The 20,914-nt window shown below is 45.7% G+C and overlaps 1 protein-coding gene across 1 annotated transcript in view; it reads right to left on the bottom strand.

Moving 5' to 3' along the window:
* Nucleotides 1–278: 278 nt before the first annotated feature.
* The window catches only part of NSDHL (NAD(P) dependent 3-beta-hydroxysteroid dehydrogenase NSDHL), a 45,448-nt gene continuing 24,812 nt past the window's right edge, over nt 279–20,914 (bottom strand). The window contains exons 5-9 of the mRNA XM_086942211.1: nt 18,901–19,029; nt 11,920–12,062; nt 10,139–10,241; nt 2,186–5,005; nt 279–1,536 (exon numbers count right to left, since the gene is read on the bottom strand). Coding sequence (XP_086798337.1) covers nt 4,673–5,005; nt 10,139–10,241; nt 11,920–12,062; nt 18,901–19,029 — 708 coding nt within the window. The 3' untranslated portion in view covers nt 279–1,536; nt 2,186–4,672. The remainder of the gene's footprint in view (nt 1,537–2,185; nt 5,006–10,138; nt 10,242–11,919; nt 12,063–18,900; nt 19,030–20,914) is intronic.

Raw genomic sequence — 20,914 nt, 5'->3', positions numbered from 1 at the left:
CATTCACTATCAAACTAATCCCAGTCCTGCTTTGAGGAATTCCATTTAATGCACGCACCTGGTTCATAGGTCACGTCCTTGCTGAATTGAGCCATTGACTGGGGGTTTTCTTGGTGTAGATGCCAGACATTTCTGCAGTGTGATGCCCTTACATGTACAAAACGGTACGCTTAACCTCCCTTTCAAATTTGGACGCGTGCATATTACTTCTGAACTCATTGGATATGAAAGACATTAGAATGTGACATGATGCACAATTAAGGATACTGTGGGCAGTATGAGAAAGAAACCTGTATAATGATATACCAGGATCCAATTTTAGTTAACAGATTGCTAAAACAAGGTGTATATATACAAAAGTACAAATTGGAAATCTCTTGATCCCCATAAGTCAGTACACCACAATCCATACAAAAACCGACTTGTATTTACCTGATGGGTCACAGGTTAGTTTAAAATCGCAGAACTAGAAAGTACAATGGTGCGAAGTATTCAAGCATCTTGTTCTGACATTATGAAATGTGTGTCAAAAAGGAGCAGCAACACAGATTGCAACAGGGATCGAAGGATTCAGTAGTTTGCACCCAAACACCAACTACGTTTGATGACAGGGCTGCCTAATGGCCACGGCCACGAAGAAAAGGAAAATTAGCAAAGGTTTAAAAAAATGTATAGCCCAATACTAAAGGCTGATCAAGAAAAATAAAAACTTTAAACGGAGTGCCACGTTATACTGAGCAGAAATGCTGGAATAATTCAGACATTAGAAACATTGCAGAGAATTCTGAATACACAGTGAGCACCATCAGCAGCCAGGGGCATCGTCTAGGTGAGACAAAGAAGGCTTGCTAAACACAGGATCACATTTGCACCTTTCAGTACAGAGGGAAATATAATGTGTAATAAACGTAAGTGCAAGCAGCAGTTACAACCCAACCCGAGTGTAAGCAGCAGAGGCTCTTGTGTCTCCATAAGGAAGGTCCACTTCATGGGCGAAAGATGGGTGGGAAGGAGAGCGGACAGGAAGGACCATCTCCCCTCAAACTCCTTCCAAGGAACACATCTTTGGGAACGTAAACGGTCAATCCAGTGAAATCCGATATGATCCGAGATGAAACTTGGAGCAATAGTGATGAAGATGATGGGGTTGAATCTGTCAGTGGGGAGGGGAGGGGGGGCTGCACACCAACTATGCTCTCAAACTGCGCAGGCCACAGTCTTTCACAGCTGTGCGTTAAGATGACAACTAGCTGTACTCTAGGCACATGCTGTGTATCTACTCCACCACTAGGTTTTACAAACTGATTGATTGATTTTAAAACTTATATAGCGCTTACTGTCACCCCACAGGTATCCTGGCGCTTCAGACCGTCAACTGGGCCACGATTGAATAGGTCACACCAGCCCGAGCCTAAAAAAGACTCAAGCTAGGCCTTGGGAAAAAGTCAAGTTTTCAGGTTCCTGCGAAACTCTAGCAGGGCGCTGATCTGTCTAAGGCTCTGAGGGAGTCCATTCCACAACCGTGCGCCGGCCACACTAAGGGGCCGATTATGATCGCGGACGGATAATCGCGGACGGACTTGCGCCCGTCCGCGATCATTGAGGAGGAGGGGACGTCCGCATGGGCTGCGGAGTCCCCTCCTGTGCGATTAGGATGTGACCGCCACCCTAGCGGTCACATCCTCTATTTTTAATATTGCCGCGGGTGCAGCTTCAAGCTGCACCCGCGGCAATGTTAAAAATGCACGCATTGCATTTGCATGCAGAAAGAGGCAGGCACCGCGCGGTGCCTGCCGCTTTCTGCATGCAAATGCAGGGGGGGTACCATAGGTACCCCCCATGTGCACCCCCACCCCCCTTCACCTAGGGGGCCCGCAACGGGCCCCCTAGGTGAAGATCCGTATGCTTTTCCACAGCGGAAAACCCGCCGCGGAAAAGCACTTTTGAAAGCCCATCCTGATATGGCGGACGGTGTCTGAGAGACACCGTCACCATATCAGAGCTTTTCCGCCGCGGTAGTAAGCCGACCGCGGCGGAAAAGCTGCGGACGGAAACCAGGACCCACCAGCCATCCTAATGTGGCGGTGGGTCCTTGGTCAGTCCGCTGCGGTTTTTCCGCATCCTCGGGGCCGGCGGTGGCTTCCGCCGGCCCCGAGGATGCGGAAAAACCGCAATCATAATCAGCCCCTAAAAGCTCTACCTCCTAGCCTGGCCCGTTTGAACCTAGGCACTGTGAGTAGTGCGGCACTAGACGACCAGAGCTGCCTAGTGGGTTGGTACCAGGAGAACCTTTCCTGTATAAGAGCTGGCCCTAACTCATGCACCGCTTTAAAAACCAAACACAGGGTTTTAAAGCGAATACGCTCCATCAGAGGTAGCCAGTGCAGCTCTCTCAAGGCCAATGTTGTTGAGGTGCAGCGTTGCCAACCGAGGGCAAGTTTAGCTGCTGCAGACTGGATTCTTTGGAGCCCCTGCAGAATGTATAATGGGGCCCCCAAATACAGCGAATTGCAATAATCCAGCCTACTACCCACTATACTACTTACTACCTGTGGGCGCGCCTCTTTAGGTAGCAGGGGCAGTATTTTACGCAGCATACGTAATAAAGCAAAGCAGACGTTGGCGGTCTTATTAGCCTGTGATTCCATCTGGAGATCCTTGTCAATCAGCACCCCCAGGTTACGTACTCTGCTTGCCGGGGTCAACGGTTCCTCCTCTGGGGTAAGCCTGAATTCAAGAGGAAATTGTCTAGGTGGCTATAAATTGTCAAATTGAACCCTACAAAGAAGAGCAGACAGCTTGGATGAAGACAACTCGCTCAGCATAAGTTACAGGAGGCTGCTAGAGAGGGGGAACCTCCACTAGGGAACAGTGGCGTCTGGGGCAAGAACTGGTGACGAGCATACTGCCTCGACTACTGTGGTTACAAAAGCTTCTGCTGCTAAAAGGTCTCTACCCAAATGACAAGCTCCTCCTTCATGTGATGAGGAAAGAGGGCAGGACAGTGTCCCGAACACCCAAGCGAGACAATCAGATTCCACTATGAATGTAGCTAATGTCATTCACTGAAAATGTTTTAGGAGCAGTCCCTGCTAAGAAAGAAGGAAGACTTCAGCAGAGCAAACCAAAGACATGGGAAATGAATAACAATAACCAATCTATAGAGCAAACCAAAGACATGGGAAATGAATGACAATAACCAAATTACAGAGCAAACCAAAGGCGTGGGAAAGGAATGACAATAATCAATCTATAGAGCAAACCAAAGGCGTGGGAAAGGAATGACAATAATCAATCTATAGAGCAAACCAAAGACATGGGAAATGAATGACAATAACCAATCTACAGAGCAAAACGAAGACATGGGAAGTGAATGACAATATCCAATTTACAGAGCAAACACAAGACGTGGTAAATTAGCAATAACCAATCTATAGAGCAAACCAAAGGCGTGGGAAAGGAATGACAATAACCAATATCTCCACAGGAATCTCAAATTAAGGGGTGGATCTTTATTCCAGCGCACAACTCTAATGAGACCTCTCAGAAAAGGAGAGATGATGGAATGTTTAAATGAGCAAGAACAAAACAGGAGAACAGCAACCAGCCGGATGGTGGAGGGCAGTGCAGAGTTCTACAGTAAAAGGACTAAAAGTGCACTCAAAATCTGGATAGCAAAAGGAATATTTTCTGGTCCAGAAACCTTTCCCAAAGTTGTCTTTTCAGGATGCAAACAAGAGCCCTCACCCATCAACGGCTAACAATCAACGTCCAGCTTGGAAAGTCCAATGGGGCTTCCACCGTACCTTTCAAGAGTTTGTGAACATTTTCCACAGCACAATTTAAAGACAATCCACTCCCCTGCAAAAATGGGAAAGATCCAGTACTCAAATATTCATACACATACTTTTACCACCGCAAAACCATCAGACTGTCCATCTTACGAAGTCACATGGGCACACCCAATCACACAGATAGACTCCTGCACTCACATTAGCACAGCCAACTATCTACATGGTCAGCTCATGCACAGACCCAAACACAATCATTATTTCTGTCCTTTAACACACACAGCCCTGCCAAACTAATCACACTTACTCCAGTTCAACAGCCAACCACACCCAACAGTTCATACAACTCATCTCAAAAACTTAAAAAAGACAACTCACCATTATCACTGCTTCTCTCAGGCAGTCACTTCACAAAACCTCACAGTTCATCTGTCTCAACAACCAGCCAAAACGCACAAAGGTCCCCTTTCATTAACACTTTCAGGGTAACACATGGTGCAGATGCTGCTTTGCCAAAATCCAGCACCACCTTCCTTTTTCAATCATTTCAGGAACCAGACAAAATGTACCAGTAGCAGGTGTGAGATGCCGTGCAAAACATAGCACCGTGGTGTAAAGGTAACTGGCATAAGATGTCAATCACCAGCAGTGCATGGTAGGGTCCGTGAGTTTGTTAAGGTTTCCTGTCATAGGTTGCTTTTACAATCCAGTCAGGCAAGCTTCAGGTTTTGTTGCCTTGAACAAGGTTCAGCAGGTCGGCTCTGTCCTACACACTCCGTCACATCCAAGGATGTTGAAAGTTCTTTTCTACGGACTCCTCCAAGCAGAGCACTGCCTGATAGCCCATGTCCCTCTTAGTAGCCCGCAGGACCTGCTTGCGCCTACAGACTCCGACGCAGCTGCGGATAGCTTTGGATGGTCTTTTCCAAAGCCTCCTCCAGTCCGACCACTGGACGGTAGCCCATGTCCTTCTTGGCTGCCTCACAACTGTAATAGTGAAATGTCCCGGCTAGAGCCACACGCATGGGGGAGAAGGTTGGCTTGATCCGGACAAGTGGACTTAGTATCAGGACTATGAGAGCCAGGAAGAGTGCCAGATAATATGCCAGCCAGTAGGGGATGCAGTACTTCGGGGCATCGTAGTTCAAGCCCACCAGAATACGGGAGAGGAAAGTCCAGAATGGAATAGGCTCATCATTTGTGATGTGATATGCCTGTAGGAGAAAGAGAATAAAGTTAACGTAAGGAAGAGTTCACAACGAGCAGACATCAGTAATGGGTCATGAGGAGTGAGGAAGCACACAAACTAAACTAGTCAATTTCATAACAAGATAAGCAGCCACCGGCATCCAAGGAAAAGTAAGGGGGAAACACACAATTTTTTGAAAACCTCAGCAGAATAACTCCCACTCCTCCAGAAAAGGGTCACTCCTTTCCATGCTACAAAAACCTCAAGATGCATTTTACTTCTTTTTCTTGCAAATGAGTATGCGCTAAGTTTAACATACTCCTACACTGTCATAAGTAGGCTAAAGATACAACGGCTATCTAGTATTTAGTTGCTATGAAGAGGTATGAGTTCATTCTTCCAGTCACTGGTCTTAACTTCAGCTCTCTGCTTAGAACATGCCTTCAAATGCATACTACTACTTTCCTTCTTATGACTCGGTGCCCTGATAAAGAGGTCACGCTAAATATTCGGCTTCTCGTGACTCTCACGTTACTACTTCAATATTCCTGGTGGGAGGAAAAGTCCATGTATAAACTAGCATGAAAAATTCCAGGTGTAAGAAGTAAATAAATTACTTACCTGGAATTGCGGTTATCCAGTATTGGCATCTCTCATAGATTCACATGCTTGAATCATTCCCCGTCGTCGAGATGAGAGTGCCACGGTAAAATAATCAAGCAGTGTTTAATAAATGTCATAGGCTATAATGTCCCTAAACCATTTTATTAGTAGCCTATGTATGTCCTTTTTCAAAAAGGACTAAATGTTGAGTGCGGCCAATTAGCTGTCAGCACCCTCAAGAATACTCTCAGCAGAGGCAGATTCTCTCAGATTTTCTAAGCACAATTGGGAAGTAAGAATCCCATAAACTAAAGAGAACTACCTCTACGGGGAGGAGGGTGGGTTGCATGTGAATCTATGAAAGATACCAATACTGGATACCCGCAGTTACAGGGAAGTAACTTATTTTCTTATCCAGTATTGGGTTATCTTTCATAGATTCACATGCTTGAATCAGAATAGCAATCAGTACCCAAACATTATGAGGTCGTTATTGGAAGGAGGGATACAGGCAACCCATAAATCCCACAAGTTATTTCAATATAACAGAGACATTTGTAAGCATACCCGTACCCTTTCAATTCGAGACAGCCTTAAAAAAAATGGTCTATAAACAAACCTGAAGCCTTAACATACTGTTCTACAGAGGATACATCCTATGAAGTGTTTAGAAGAACAAACAATAAAACAATGAAGGCACGCCTTAATTTCTAAAGTTCTGACAAAAAAATAACATTTGCAAAGGATAGTAAGCAAAGCTATGCCACTTTAATGAAAATAAAACTGCTCTTTTACCAGAAAAGAGGCCCACATTAATTGAACAGATGACATAGTACCACTTGGCCCATGGCTGCATCTTTGTGCGGCGTAGATTGCAAACAGTAGTCTCCATAAACGTGTGGACATTTTTCCATGTTGCAGACCCTTGAAATCTTTTCTAGTGTTACTCCAGCGAACAGCACTGCTGATATAGAAACTGCCCTGGTGGAGTGCGCCTTAGTTCTTCTTGTTAAGGGCTTCTTAGCCTTGTCATGGCAGAATTGTATCGCCGAGGAGACCCATCTGGCGACAGTAGCCTTAGTTACTGCTGTTCCTTCTCTGCCCTGTCCGTAAGCCACCAGTAGCTGATCAGTCTTTCCCAGGTCCTTTGTCTTATGCAGGTAGAATTTGAAACATCTTTTAACATTCCGCACATGTAAAGCTTGCTCTGCTGGACTAGCTGGATTTGGGGAAAAAGACTGAAGCATTACTGGTTCATTGAGGCGGAAATGTTTTGAGACTTGTGGAATAAAAGTCTGGTTCATTCGCAGAGCTACAGTAATCAGCAAAATGAAGAAATGGTTCCTTGACTGTAAAGGCTTGGATTTTGCTAACCCTCCTCGCAGAACTGAGAGCCAGTAGGAGGGCTCAACGTCTAGGTGAGAAACTTTAGGTCTGCTTTGTGAATTGGTTCAAAAGGCTGCCTCATTAGTTGCGCGAGGACCAAGTTGAGCTTCCATTCCGGAGGGGGTGCACGCACCGGGGGAAAAGCCCGGAAGAGGCCCCTCATGAATTGCTTTACCAGACTAGACGCACTGAGAGTGGGGACTTGAGGAGATCTTCTGTAATGGGAAATCTCAGCAAGGTGAACCTTTACCGAAGAGAAAGTGAGACCTGACTTTGCCAAAGAAAGGAGATTTGGCAAACTCCGTTCCGGAGATGCTTGAAGCTGGTGCAAATTGTTTCGTTGGCACCAAAAGCAGAACCGCTTCTATTTAAGGCGGTGCATCTTGGTAGTGCTGTCAGCTCTGGATTTTGCAATATCTCTCTGCGTTCCTGTGAGATATCGAAGACCTTGAACTATAGAGACTCAGGAGCCATGCGTACAAATGAAGAGACTCCAGGTCTGGGTGACGAACCAGGCCCTTGTCCCTGGTGAGGAGAGATGGTTGTAGGCGTACGGCCCTCGAATTAGACATCAAGAGAAGCTCCGGGAACCAGTACTGCCTGGGCCATTGTGGCACTATTAGGATCAAATGACAGCCTTCCGTCTTCACCTTGGTTAGTACCCTGGGAATTAAAGGGACAGGGCTGGGTTTGGGGGCGGGGGGCATAAGCATATATCCCAGACCATCGCATTAAAAGGGCATTCCCCATTGACAGTGGCAGAGGGAACCTTATAATAAATAGAATCGATAATTGGTATGGAAGTATCGATTTTCTGGAATCCGCTTTAAAATCATGTAAGAAAAATTCGGTCTGTTTAACTGTCATATGCAAATTAAATCTGCTGGCTGTCCTCTCCATTAAATTATGGGTCTGATGGCAGATGCGGAGGAGGGGAGGGTATTGGTATGACAATCCTCCCAAGGGTCCGGAGCAGAGATTGGAGCCAGCAACTCGCCCTCCTCTCTTTCTTTATCCGAAGAAGACGTATCCCATGTGCCAGGGTCAGTTGGCACAGGGTGAGGAACAATTACATGTGTGGTTGGTGGTTGAACAGGTGAAACTGGTGGACGTGACTGAGGTACCAACCTGTCAGGTTGATCCTTCTCCTGGGGAAAACGCTCCCTGTAATCCGCCATCATAGCCTGCAAGTCCTGTATAAGAGATGGTGGAAAGTGGGCCATTTCCGTGAGACGCAGATGAGGACCATATTTATTGTATTGCTGATGTGGAGCCATACAGCCCTGTTGATAATATTGCGACTCATCGCAATAGTCTTCATCCTCATCGTCCTGACATTTTATATGCAGATCCGAAGGGCGGTGAACTACACCATAAAGACCATTGTCATCCTCATCAACATAGCCCTCCAGTAGATGCAACCGAATTAAAGGAGAAACGTTACTGTATTCTGGACGCAGAAAAGTCTTGGTCACCCTGGTAACCTGAGCAACCCTAGTCAAGGGTGTAGACGTAACCAGCAAGGCAAATTCCATTGTCAACGGAGCCTTCGTCGGTGGTTGTGCCGCCGTTGATGCGAACACAGTTTCGATAACAGAAAAGCAACCGATGTGGTAGTCGACCAGACAGTCATCAACTAGATCTTCGCCGACAGAACCTTTGTCAACAGGAGGGCGTCAATGGGCTCTTGGAAGGTGAGACCCTCGTAGACTACACAGGAGCCAAGATTGCCGTTGTTGTCAGTTGCCGTCAACGGCGGCGCCGACGATGTTATACTCATAGTTGTCATCAACGATGGTTTCTTATGAGATTTTTGCCTCGCAGGCTCTTAAGAGGAGGCTCTTGGGCGATCTTCGTCCTTCGTAGATGGCGTAGAGGGCACAGACAATGGAGGTTCTGAGGAGTACTTAGCTCTTTTTTCTGTTTTAGAGCTCTTGGAGTCCTGGGAAGGTTTATGGTGTTTCCGATCTTCTCCTGAGGAACTGTCTTTAGATCTGTTCCTTTTATGAGATGCAGAGGATTTCTCACTCTCCTCATCAGATGAAATTGTCTGGTGCTCAGTGGTTTGAAGCCACAGCAACAACATCCCCCTCTCTGTCCTTGAGGGTTTTGGATTAAACGGTGCAGCAGATCTTGCATTCTCTCCCCTCATGCTTAGGATGTGGCCAATAAATACATTCTTTATGTGGATCATCCACATTGACTCTTTTTTTGCCACAGGTCGTACATGGGCGGAAAAGACCCCTCTTGTCAGACATGATGTCTAGATTGAAGAAACTTCTAGTGGCTGAGAAAAACGGAGTTGCACTCGGGGAGACTCCCTCCCACACGACGTGCAGTGAAAATCTGTGGGAATCTGCCTCTGCTGAGAATGTTCTAGAGGGTGCTCACAGCTGAGTGGCTGTGTTCCAACATTAGGCCCTTTTTTTAAAAAAAGGACTAAATAGGATACTGATAAGATGGCTTTGGGCCATCATAGCCGATGAAATTTATTAAAACACTGCTTGATTATTTTACAGTGGGACTCCCATCTCGACGACAGGGAATGATTCATGCATATGAATCTTTAAAAGATACCCCAATTCTGGATAGAAATATTAAACAGTTAAGAGCAAACGCAGCAAGGCTAATGTAGGATGAAATGGTGAAGGGTTAATGAGAAAGGTAATGTGTAGTGTTAAAGTAGGAAGGAAAGGCTGCATGTTTGCGAGAAGCAGGAAAATGATTTGAGGCAGGGTAGATATGGCTTGCTTGGGCCCACAGAAACAGAAGACACAAGCATGGGCCTGGAGAGAGAAAAGTACAGGCTCTGGCCGGAAAAAGACAGAAGGTTGAGGCTCCCACTCAGGAAGGAGAGTCATACCTGGCATGGGAGGCACCGCATAGGCCTCAGAAGGTTTGGGGGGGGAGGGGGGAGCACAGGCTTGTGCTTGGGAGGTAAATCTCACTGTTGATGAGGAAGGAAAGGTGCATGCTTGGACAGGAAAGAAGAGCGCACATTTTGAAGGAAGGGAGGGATGAATCGCTCAAGACTGGGTTCGAAGCTTAGGCTGGAGGGCCAACGCATGGTTCACTCAGAAGGAGAGTTGCGCACTTAGGATGTAATTTTCAGTGACTGAAATGACTGACTACATAACTATTGTACTAATGAAGCAAACAAGATAATTACCTTTCCACACAATGGCGAGTCTTTCTGGAGATGCTCGGCAGCCAGTATGTGCCCATGGACTACATTTTCCACGTAGGTAAAGTCCACTAAATTCTTCCCATTGCTGTAAGAGTAAAACATTTGTCACTAAGGTCTAGTAAAATCAACAACCCACACAAGGAGCACACCTAGCTGTGAATTCTTGCAGTGATGTCATTTTGACGCGAGGAGTAGACACTTAGAATAGATCAGAATCGGGCAGTAAAGGGGAGGTGGGTCTCCCCTGGAGAAGTTAGCAAGCACAGATCCTTCTTTCATTGGTATAAGACATGGAGGTGCCAGAGAGCGCCCGTCATTATGATACAGAATACAGCTAATATTCTGCTACAATCGATGGACACACTTAACTACACAATTACCACAGCAGACAGAGGAGAAGGTTGGTTGGTCAGGGAGACTACAGCAAACGGGGTCCCTGCCACAAGATCTTATTATTCAGATTTTAAACACAAAACATGCAGAGGACTCAACCTCGTAAGTTCACTTATGAGATCTGCTCTGCCCAGCATGTGAGATGCAGTGAGTGGATGGCTCGTCTTCTCTCTAGGGTTTGTCATCTTGCACACCGCTCCAGTCCCCAGTGCCATGAGGTGTGTCTTGCAGTGATTTTATATCACCGTCAATTAGATGCAAAGGATGCAAGAATGTGGAGTGGTGCCAGCATGATGTGCCACTTTACATCAACGATCAGTTAAGGATGGTCAGTATCGGCTGTAAACAGGAAGGCTCCTGACCCGGTTCACAACGCCGTTGTCACTCATTGAGGTTAAGGAGTGCAAAGGCAGGATTTAAAGTTGGCAGGTACAGACAGAAGGTGACCCAGCAGCTGTAAGTCAAGTTACTTCTGCATAAGTGTACCCCACAAGTAGGCACAACTACTAAGTAGTAAACCCCATCGAAGGGGTGGGAAGTGGAAACTCCAAAGAATGGCTGGCTTTGTAACTTTATGAACACCCACAAGCTTGCGAGTTAGCTGGCATTCACAACCTCCAATCCAAACCGTTCTCAAACTGGAACCAGCCATAGCTTTACTCCAGCAAATGGTTGGAGTAATTTCTGTTCCAGGGCGGTAAACAGAATGAATCAGCCCCACGCCTGGATGAGGTGTAGGGGGAGGCGGGAGGTGGGGGGGTGGGTTCTCCACACTGAAAATAATTTTCAACATTGAGAAAAAAGAAGGAAAAAAACATGCTCATTTGCACATCCAGCTGCCTTTCAACAGAACAGTGTGAAACTGTAGTATGTAACATTCTGCATTGGGAAACTAGTAGACATTACAAAAGTCACATGGCTCCCTCATTAACAGACCTGGGAAGCTGTGACTGGTGCAGCTTTCCAGATCGACTATTGCTGAGTTGTGTGAATCAGGGTCAACACCAAACCCTTTGCAAATTTTACATCTACAAGTAAAGAGTTAAGATTCCCTTTGAGAATCAACTGTTTGCCAGTGTGCATTACACCAGCCTCACATAATACAGACAGGAAGGAAGGAATTCTTCACATAGGGAGCATTTGGCCTTTCTCATATATAAACCTTTAAAATAGGACTAACCCAGGCAAAAAACCTACAGTAACAAAGGATACAGATTATGTAAGGTCACATGGTCAGAGGTTATTGTTTTCTCCTGGCTAACAAAGGTCGACAGACATCAGTTGTGCTTGGGATAATAGAGACAACTTAGGTTTGAAGGAGTTGGCATGTTTTGAGACCTTCACTAAAAAGCCAGGAGCCATGTCCTTACCCAATCATGAACTTAATTTTGCCACTCTTTGCCGTCTCCACAAGGATAGGGACCAGCTGGGGGTCTCGCGGGCCGAATATGCCATGAGGGCGAATTGCAATGGTTAGGAAGTTGTGCTCCAGATCGTTGGCGCCCAGCACTTCCTGCGGAGAAAAAGAGTGAAATTACATTCTGCCCTCAGTGATAAAACATACAGATCTGAACAAGACGTTGATTTCAGTGTCTATGTGAATATATCTGAACATTCCTCGTTTCTCCACTATGGTTCTACCTCTCCAGCTCTGTCTTCTCCAGTCTTCAGTCGGCCCCACAGCACTGCTTTTAACAATACTGGCTCTCAATGGAGATTTGACACAAGCACATACAAACCAAAAAAGTTCAGCAAACTCAGCCCCAGATTTCTCAGCTATTCCAGATGAAACAGTTAAACTACAGATGCAGACTTGTTCCAGTAGCATCACCACTGGAAAATTTCCAATTGTAAACAGGCAAAAGAGGTGGGGCATGGATAACAAACTGTTTTAATTATCTTTTTTAGCAGGACAAACGCAAGACAGTTAAGTACACGGTAGGGTTTCCTTTACCTACTCAATAAAAACAGCCTAATATATCCAAATGTAGCCTGTAGGCTAAATAATATAAAACAAAGTGGTACCAGCGGAGTTTGTAACTACAGGACGAGACTTTTTTCAGTAAGACACATATGAAAAGTTCAAAATAACAATAAAGGTTAGGCACTAGCCCACGGTCACAAAGCTACCTCCCATAGGCAACACTTCGTTTTTAAAAACGATTTGTTTTGCAGACAAACAAATGTCTTCAAAGCCAAGGTCACATAATAAAAGAAAAATGTTGACTAAATCATTGAACTGAGGAACCTGGACAAGATGGGTCAGGTGGCGTATGAAGACGCCTGAAATCGCCGGGTTCTACTGCCTCAGCAATCCAAGGATACTGGACACTTACAGAGACACTGGACACTCCATCTTGGCGTAACAAGTCGATTTATTAGCTGCAGCTAGTACAGTTGTCTGCGAAGTCACTAGGAGGGTGATATTCACAAGAGACTGCTCCTTAACTCCGTGGCAGTCGAGCTTTTATACAGTGTAACACAATACAAAAAGCAATAACACACAATGCTGAGACTTCGGCAAACGCTAAACAAAATACGTTAATCTCTATGTAACTTCATATTGGCAGTCATGTTTGCAACTTGGCCCCTTAAACAAATCACCCAGAGAATACCCATCATATATTTTACGGCTAACGACAACACAGGTGCGCTCTAGAAGGACAGACATAAGACTAGAGAATGCTTCGAGATGTGTAACAAGAACTACAGATAAGATAGCAAAAGAGGAAAGAATGGTGTGAATCAACAGTCGTGCGGGCAAGGGTTTATGTGGCTCAGACAAGGCTTAGTGCGTTCGACCAGTCCCTGACACTCTTCAGTAAACAAGGGCAAAGGAGTGATCTGACGCGCGATGCTGGAAAATGACAAAAACATCGCTCTCGTCTTTCTGCCCGAGTGAAGGCAACCCAAAATGGCGGCGACGACAAAATGGGAGCCGAAATATGGGGCAAACCATATTTCCCAGTTCCACAGAACCCTACTGTTGTAATCACCTTAGACCTAGAACACTTTAACGTCAAAGAAAGGTGGATGTGCCCGGCTGAGCAGAGGTGCGTTACAGAAGGGATATTACACATACACTTCAGAGACACTAGTTACACTGTAGACAATAGATGTACAGACGAAAAATCTGTTGTCCAAAAATTTCACAAAAGAAACAATGACTACCAACTGAAAAGGTATACCCACTAAATGTCATTCGAGAATCATGTCTGATAAAGGGACACACCTGGGTCAATGTTAAAAAATGGAAAAAACAGGGGGCATTCTTGTGTTTGAAGAGGAAAACAAAACAAGCATTGGAAATGCAATAGGTCTCGCATTAGAAGAGTTGGAGTTATTGGTCTTGTAAATGACATATGTTATTAATTTGTTGGTTTTTAAAATTGCTAAATTGATGGCTTTGTCATTTACAATGCCAATAGTTATAACTTTTGCGAATGTGACACCTATAGCATTTGGAATGCAACATGTTTTGTATTTACGTGACTTAGATGGCAGCTCTGGTCGTTAGGCCACATCTCTAGAGAGCAGGAGAGTGCAGCAGGGGAGAGAAGCACAGCAATGCAATAGGTCTCGCATTAGGAAAGTTTGAGCTATTGGTATTGTAAAGGACACATTTTTTATGTATGTGCTTGTTTTTAAAATAGCGAAATAATAGCTTTGTTATTTACAATGCCAATAGTTTTATCTTTTGCAAATGTGACACCTATTGTAACACAATATGTGTTGTGAGGGTGAGTGAGGGTGAGGGGTTGAGGGTGAGGGGTTGAGGGTGAGTGAGGGTGAGGGGTTGAGGGTGAGTGAGGGTGAGTGAGGGTGAGGGGTCGAGGGTGAGTGAGGGTGAGGGGTTGAGGGTGAGGGGTTGAGGGTGAGTGAGGGTGAGTGAGGGTGAGTGAGGGTGAGGCTGAAGGGTTGACGGTGTTTGAGGGTGAGTGAGAGTGAGGGTGAGGCTGAAGGGTTGACGGTGTTTGAGGGTGGGTGAGTGAGGGTGAGGCTGAGGGGTTGAGGGTGAGTGAGGGTGAGTGAGAGTGAGGGAGAGTGAGGGTGAGTGAGGGGTTGAGGGTGGGTGAGGGTGGGTGAGGGTGAGTGAGGGTGAGTGAGGGTGAGTGAGGGTGAGTGAGGGTGAGGGGTTGAGGGTGAGTGAGGGGTTGAGGGTGAGTGAGGGGTTGAGGGTGAGTGAGGGGTTGAGGGTGAGTGAGGGTGAGGGGTTGAGGGTGAGTGAGGGTGAGGGGTTGAGGGTGAGTGAGGGTGAGTGAGGGTGAGTGAGGGTGAGTGAGGGTGAGTGAGGGTGGGTGAGGGTGGGTGAGGGTGGGTGAGTGAGGGTGAGTGAGGGGTTGAGGGTGAGAGGGGTTGAGGGTGAGTGAGGGGTTGAGGGTGAGTGAGGGTGAGTGAGGGAGTGAGGGTGAGGGGTTGAGGGTGAGTGAGGGTGAGGGGTTGAGGGTGGGTGAGGGGTTGAGGGTGAGTGAGGGTGAGGGGTTGAGGGTGGGTGAGGGGTTGAGGGTGAGTGAGGGTGAGGGGTTGAGGGTGAGTGGGGATGAGGGGTTGAGGGTGGGTGAGGGAAAAATGTGCAATAGCCAGGAAAATCAGCATAGTTACTTTAAAAATGTCATTGAAGTGTTGCACAATATACGTGTTATAAATTGCGGACTAGTGCTTTATGTTTTGATAGGACGAGAATAATCTTAGGCAAATAATTAGCATCTCAAAGTCAAATGGTAAACTATTTTAAACGCGAAAGGGTCTTATCAAGGTCTATATGTAGTCATCAGTTTTCCACAACGGGCTAAAAATAATACCCGCAGATGCAACCATTACACACAAAAGAGCATATGCCTGGCTGTTGCAGTAAAGAAAAGTTATTTTTTTCGATCTTCATGTTGTAGAAGCGAACTTGTGTTTTATCTTCTTTGGGCAAAATACTTTAAAAAAAATACTGAGCGAAGATGTCCCTAATTGAATTGCTTTAATGCCACGACCATTTGCAAAAAGTTGATAGTAAATTGAATATTTAATAGATAATTGCGGTCTCTGCAGCTTTCACACAGTGGGCGACTTCGCAGACTCTATGATCAGTGATTAATATTGAAACTTGCCAAGGGGTCTTTTGTTAGTTTAACAGTACTTTGTCAGGAGGCGCTAGAGTTATGCTCCAGCCAGCTGCCTATTACATTACCTGTCCAAAGCATCACCCCTAGTTTATAAATAAGTATATTTAAGACTTAACTTGCTATGATGGCCCATTCATTATTATAATCCGTTGTTGAAGTGTTGTAAACGTTTGCACTCGCCCTGCCTCGTCCGGTTTATATGCAAGTCAGAATCCTTAGATATAGCTTGCATACGTAGGAAAGAAGCGTGTTTTAAAATAGCAAGCTGTTTGATGCGCTCTTAAACCCTGTGAGTTAGCTATTTACCCCAGGGGATAGAAACAACTACAAAATCGGCAACGGAACGTAAGGAGTACGGGTAATAGATTTAACATGGCCAAGTTAAAGCGCTATGAAGCATACTCACATACCCTGACGTGCTTCATGGTAAAGCAGCAGGAAGTGTGTGCAGATGGAGCGTGGTAAACAAAGATAGCAGGAATGGAATGTATGGAGTGCGGATAATAGATTTAACAGGCTAAGTTAAAACGCTATGAAGCATACTCGCATACATGGACACGCTTCACAGTAAAGCAGCAGGGAGTGTGCGCCATCATGTTGCCTTCCTTATCACGCTGCCCAGGAGTCAGAAGGTGGACAACATGGACAGCGAGAGGGGAGCATGGAATTTACAACTTGAACGGCTTGAGGAGGTGAGGGAAGGGCTAAAGGCAACAATGTCACCGGGTGAAAAAAAAGCGAAAGAGAAAGCAGGGTAACCTGACCCAGGAGGGGGGAGGAGGGAGGAGAAATGCGTCTCGGCCGGAGCAGGGGGCGGAGCAGGGAGAGCGGGCTTTGAAATGCACTTCACACGGCCGGCCGGTCGTGAAACTGAAAGCATGGCCGGCCGGCAGTGAAAGCCTTTGATCCCGCAGGGGGTGGAGCGGCACCAGCTGGGAGAGTAGGCAAGGCAGGCGGCTGGGGGCATGTGCACGCGCTTTTAAGCTCAATGCGCATGCGCATTGAGCTTAAATGTCTCGTGCACTGCAAGGAATCGCCACGATTCCTTGCAAGTTGGATAAAGAGTGGATAAGCCACCATAGTCTCGCTTGCTCGATGCGCATGCGCATCGACAGGCGAGACCTAAAAAGGGATTGAAATGCCTCCCAACGTATATTCTCACACTACTCCTGGTCAATACAAATACTCACATGGAAAAGTACACAGGTCACAAAACCTTTAAAATCCAGAATTGTAACTCTGTACACTTTCGGTGCGGTTTGAAAAATAAATAACCAATATTTTAAGAAGTACTTGCTTCCAGCTGCTACTTTTGAGTGAACTACTCAAGCAAGAGGAGCACTACACTTATGGAAGCAGGCAAGCGGGAGCCTCCTGGCCATGGGGAGTCAGATTGGCTTCAACAACTCATCCCCAGAGAGCCAGAAATACTCAAAATACAAGCATTCATCAAAAAGCATTTGTTGACAACAGAATGCAATTACTTCCATGTTTGCTGAAATCTATAGGTATGCGAGGCCACGCGTGCATCCTATACAGGATCATCATGAGTACAGCACATACTATTGATTAAGGAGATAATCTTGCATAATCCTAGAAAGGATGGTTCTTGCAAATTAGGTGGAAGATTAAGTAAGACAAAGTACTACTATGTGTTTCTAAAAGATAGAAATTCTCCTCAATGATTTTTTTCCTACAGTGATCTCAAAAAAACACTGCACTGCCCCTTTCTCTCACTGACCTATTGGCCAAAATCCCTGAGGGCTGCTTCAACACTCAATTTCATCTTTGCACCGTCATCCTCCTGACTGCTGTCAGCGGCCATCTTTCTCACGGTCTGCAAGATTCATCCCCAACTGGAACAACAGAGGTCAAACTGGGATTCTGTGGCAGTCTTCTCATTGGATGCTGCCACTTCGCCCCTCCCTCCAGGAAAAAAGTCAATGATACTCTAGTGAACCTCTTCTGATCCCTACCGACTTCCTCTGGTAGACACCAGGCACTCCTACTCCGTACACTACAGGGCGTTGCACTATTTCAGATCTCATTATACAAAATAGTCACAGGCCTTTGCCTCAGGCCCTTTACTTCTTGTAAAAAAACATTTAAAAAAAATGTCCTTCCATACTTAAGCCCCTTCTCCACCTTAAATGTTTTGTTTTTTAAAAAGGACACGCTCTGCGTTTAACACACAATACATGGATCTCGTCAAACTAGTTAGATCTTAAAAGCCCACAAGAGTTGGGCTCGGTCCCTCCTGACTCCAGAGTTCCATCACTCATCAATTCACTTATATGGGGTGGGCTAATAGATTCAAGAAATGGATTTATAAACAGGGAGGCTGGACACAGGAAAAAGACTGGATTTCAATGTACTGGCATGATATAATTCATTTATGCACTTAAATAATAGTAGTCTTTGAAACCAAGTAGATAAATTAGACACCATGAGAAATCCTAATATACTTGTTCTCGCTGAACGCAATGAGGTATTCTGGCAGAACGATCGTACTGGTAGAACTGAATGGACAATCGAGAGTCTTTGGTTAAGTTCTGAATACATGAAATGGGTTTTCAGTGATTATGGAGTCTGTGATTCTGGTAAGACCGAATGGGTGCCCATTAAAGACATACTGGATATCTACAAAGCAAAGGTAAAAATGGATGCGATTAGTGAAAATAGACTGCAGAGAAATGGAAAGAGACTGGATACGGATTTAAGGACAAAAAGAAACAAAAGTGTAACAAAAAATAAAGTAACAACTCAACCTACAGTCGTCAACAGAAATGTACTCAAATGAACTCCTGACACCTCATCTAAGCTAACACCAACGATCTCTGCAAGTAATCCATTCCACAACTACTCCACTCTCACAGTGTAAATGCATGGTCATATATCTGCGTGGAATAGTACCACACCAACAACATGCAACTCCTAAGATTTGGAAGCTCTGCGCAGGCTGAAAGCACAGCGTCTTCCATCATGGAAAAAGTCTTTCGACTACGTTGGATGGTTAATTGACCAGCAAAGTGTTAACTGTAATATCAGCTGTACTTCCAACAGATGGAAGACCTTTGTACAGCTTCCCCATCTGCAAAAGTACCCAATTACTCAGCGTAAAGAAACCAGTTGCCCCGGGGAGGATATCCCATTCAGCAGATTGCTTCTCTTTGAAGCATACTACAAAGAGGAGACCCTCCTGACTCGACCTCCCTTCCGATCCGCCGTCAGCATTACCTTCTCCTGCAGGATCTTGGTCTCCGTGTAGTAGTCAATGGGTTTCTTGGCGTAAGGCAGGGCCTCGGTTCCATTCTTGATGTCTGTGCCCTCAAAAACGACGCTAGCACTGCTGGTCAGCACTAATTTCTGTCATTGAAAAGAAAAGGCGGCATTAAGCATGAACTGCTGGATATAAGGGGAACCAAACACAAAACAAAATTAAAAAATAAAACAGTAGAAGATAACAGAAATAATACAACTGATCGAGTGGAATGGGGACCCGGTCGACAAAGACAAATAAGACAGGTGGGAGTTTAGAATATTAAACAAAGGAGGGAAATATTAGGATCCAAATCAGAAATTGAAAAGAAGTACACAGGGTTACAAGACGCAACTGAAAAATATAGATAAAGGTACTGAGAAATAGCTTTGCTTTCAATGAAGTAGCGAGCTTAAAGGTGATAAAATAAAGCATTCTTAACACATAGGTGTACAAAGATCAGACTACAACGTGATATAATACCAAATCCCAATTCGAAGATGTTGTTTTCCGGGGTTGACTTTGTATGGATTTAAAATTACAACAAAGGAATAAAATCATAAAATGAAAGCAAATGTTAGAAAAACTAATAACAGACTATTTCGCAGAAGGTTTCTCGTGGATCCCACATCAGTGCCACAACATCAGAAAAACATTAGCTGAAGAGCATCTCAGTTGTCAGATCCACCCTTATGGTCCAGTCGAATAACTGCTGCTCTGGTGACAGGCAGAGGCCCGGCCCTACCGAAAGCCAAGACAGACCTTTGGTTTTGCTTTCTGAAGCACAAGTTTCGACCCAGCAGTTGTTGGAGCTTTTCAGATAGAATAGTTCACATCAAATGCAACTAAGAGGCACGCACACTGGTAGAGATGCAACACACATGAGGTGCAGAATGTGTGGCTAGGGTGGGGAAACAGCATCAGAAGGGCCCCATGTGCACTTCAGTAATGTTAGGACTCTACAGCAGAGTCACACACACGAGGTGCAGAATGTGTGGCTAGGATGGGGAAACAGCATCAGAAGGGCCCCATGTGCACTTCAGTAATGTTAGGACTCTACAGCAGAGTCACACACATGAGGTGCAGAATGTGTGGCTAGGGTGGGGAAACAGCATCAGAAGTGCCCCATGTGCACTTCAGTAATGTTAGGACTCTACAGCAGAGTCACACACATGAGGTGCAGAATGTGTGGCTAGGGTGGGGAAACAGCATCAGAAGTGCCCCATGTGCACTTCAGTAATGTTAGGACTCTATAGCAGAGTCACACACACGAGGTGCAGAATGTGTGGCGAGGATGGGGAAACAGCATCAGAAGGGCCCCATGTGCACTTCAGTAATGTTAGGACTCTACAGCAGAGTCACACACACGAGGTGCAGAATGTGTGGCGAGGATGGGGAAACAGCATCAGAAGGGCCCCATGTGCACTTCAGTAATGTTAGGACTCTACAGCAGAGTCACACACATGAGGTGCAGAATGTGTGGCTAGGATGGGGAAACCGCATCAGAAGTGCCCCATGTGCACTTACGTAATGTTAGGACTCTACAGCAGAGTCACACACATGAGGTGCAGAATGTGTGGCTAGGGTGGGGAAACAGCATCAGAAGTGCCCCATGTGCACTTCAGTAATGTTAGGACTCTACAGCAGAGTCACACACATGAGGTGCAGAATGTGTGGCTAGGGTGGGGAAACAGCATCAGAAGTGCCCCATGTGCACTTCAGTAATGTTAGGACTCTATAGCAGAGTCACACACACGAGGTGCAGAATGTGTGGCGAGGATGGGGAAACCGCATCAGAAGTGCCCCATGTGCACTTCAGTAATGTTAGGACTCTACAGCAGAGTCACACACATGAGGTGCAGAATGTGTGGCTAGGATGGGGAAACAGCATCAGAAGGGCCCCATGTGCACTTCAGTAATGTTAGGACTCTACAGCAGAGTCACACACACGAGGTGCAGAATGTGTGGCTAGGATGGGGAAACAGCATCAGA

This window comes from Lissotriton vulgaris, chromosome 10 (assembly GCF_964263255.1).
Source record: "Lissotriton vulgaris chromosome 10, aLisVul1.2, whole genome shotgun sequence".
Lineage (NCBI taxonomy): Eukaryota > Metazoa > Chordata > Amphibia > Caudata > Salamandridae > Lissotriton > Lissotriton vulgaris.
This window is presented reverse-complemented; position numbering and strand designations above follow the sequence as displayed.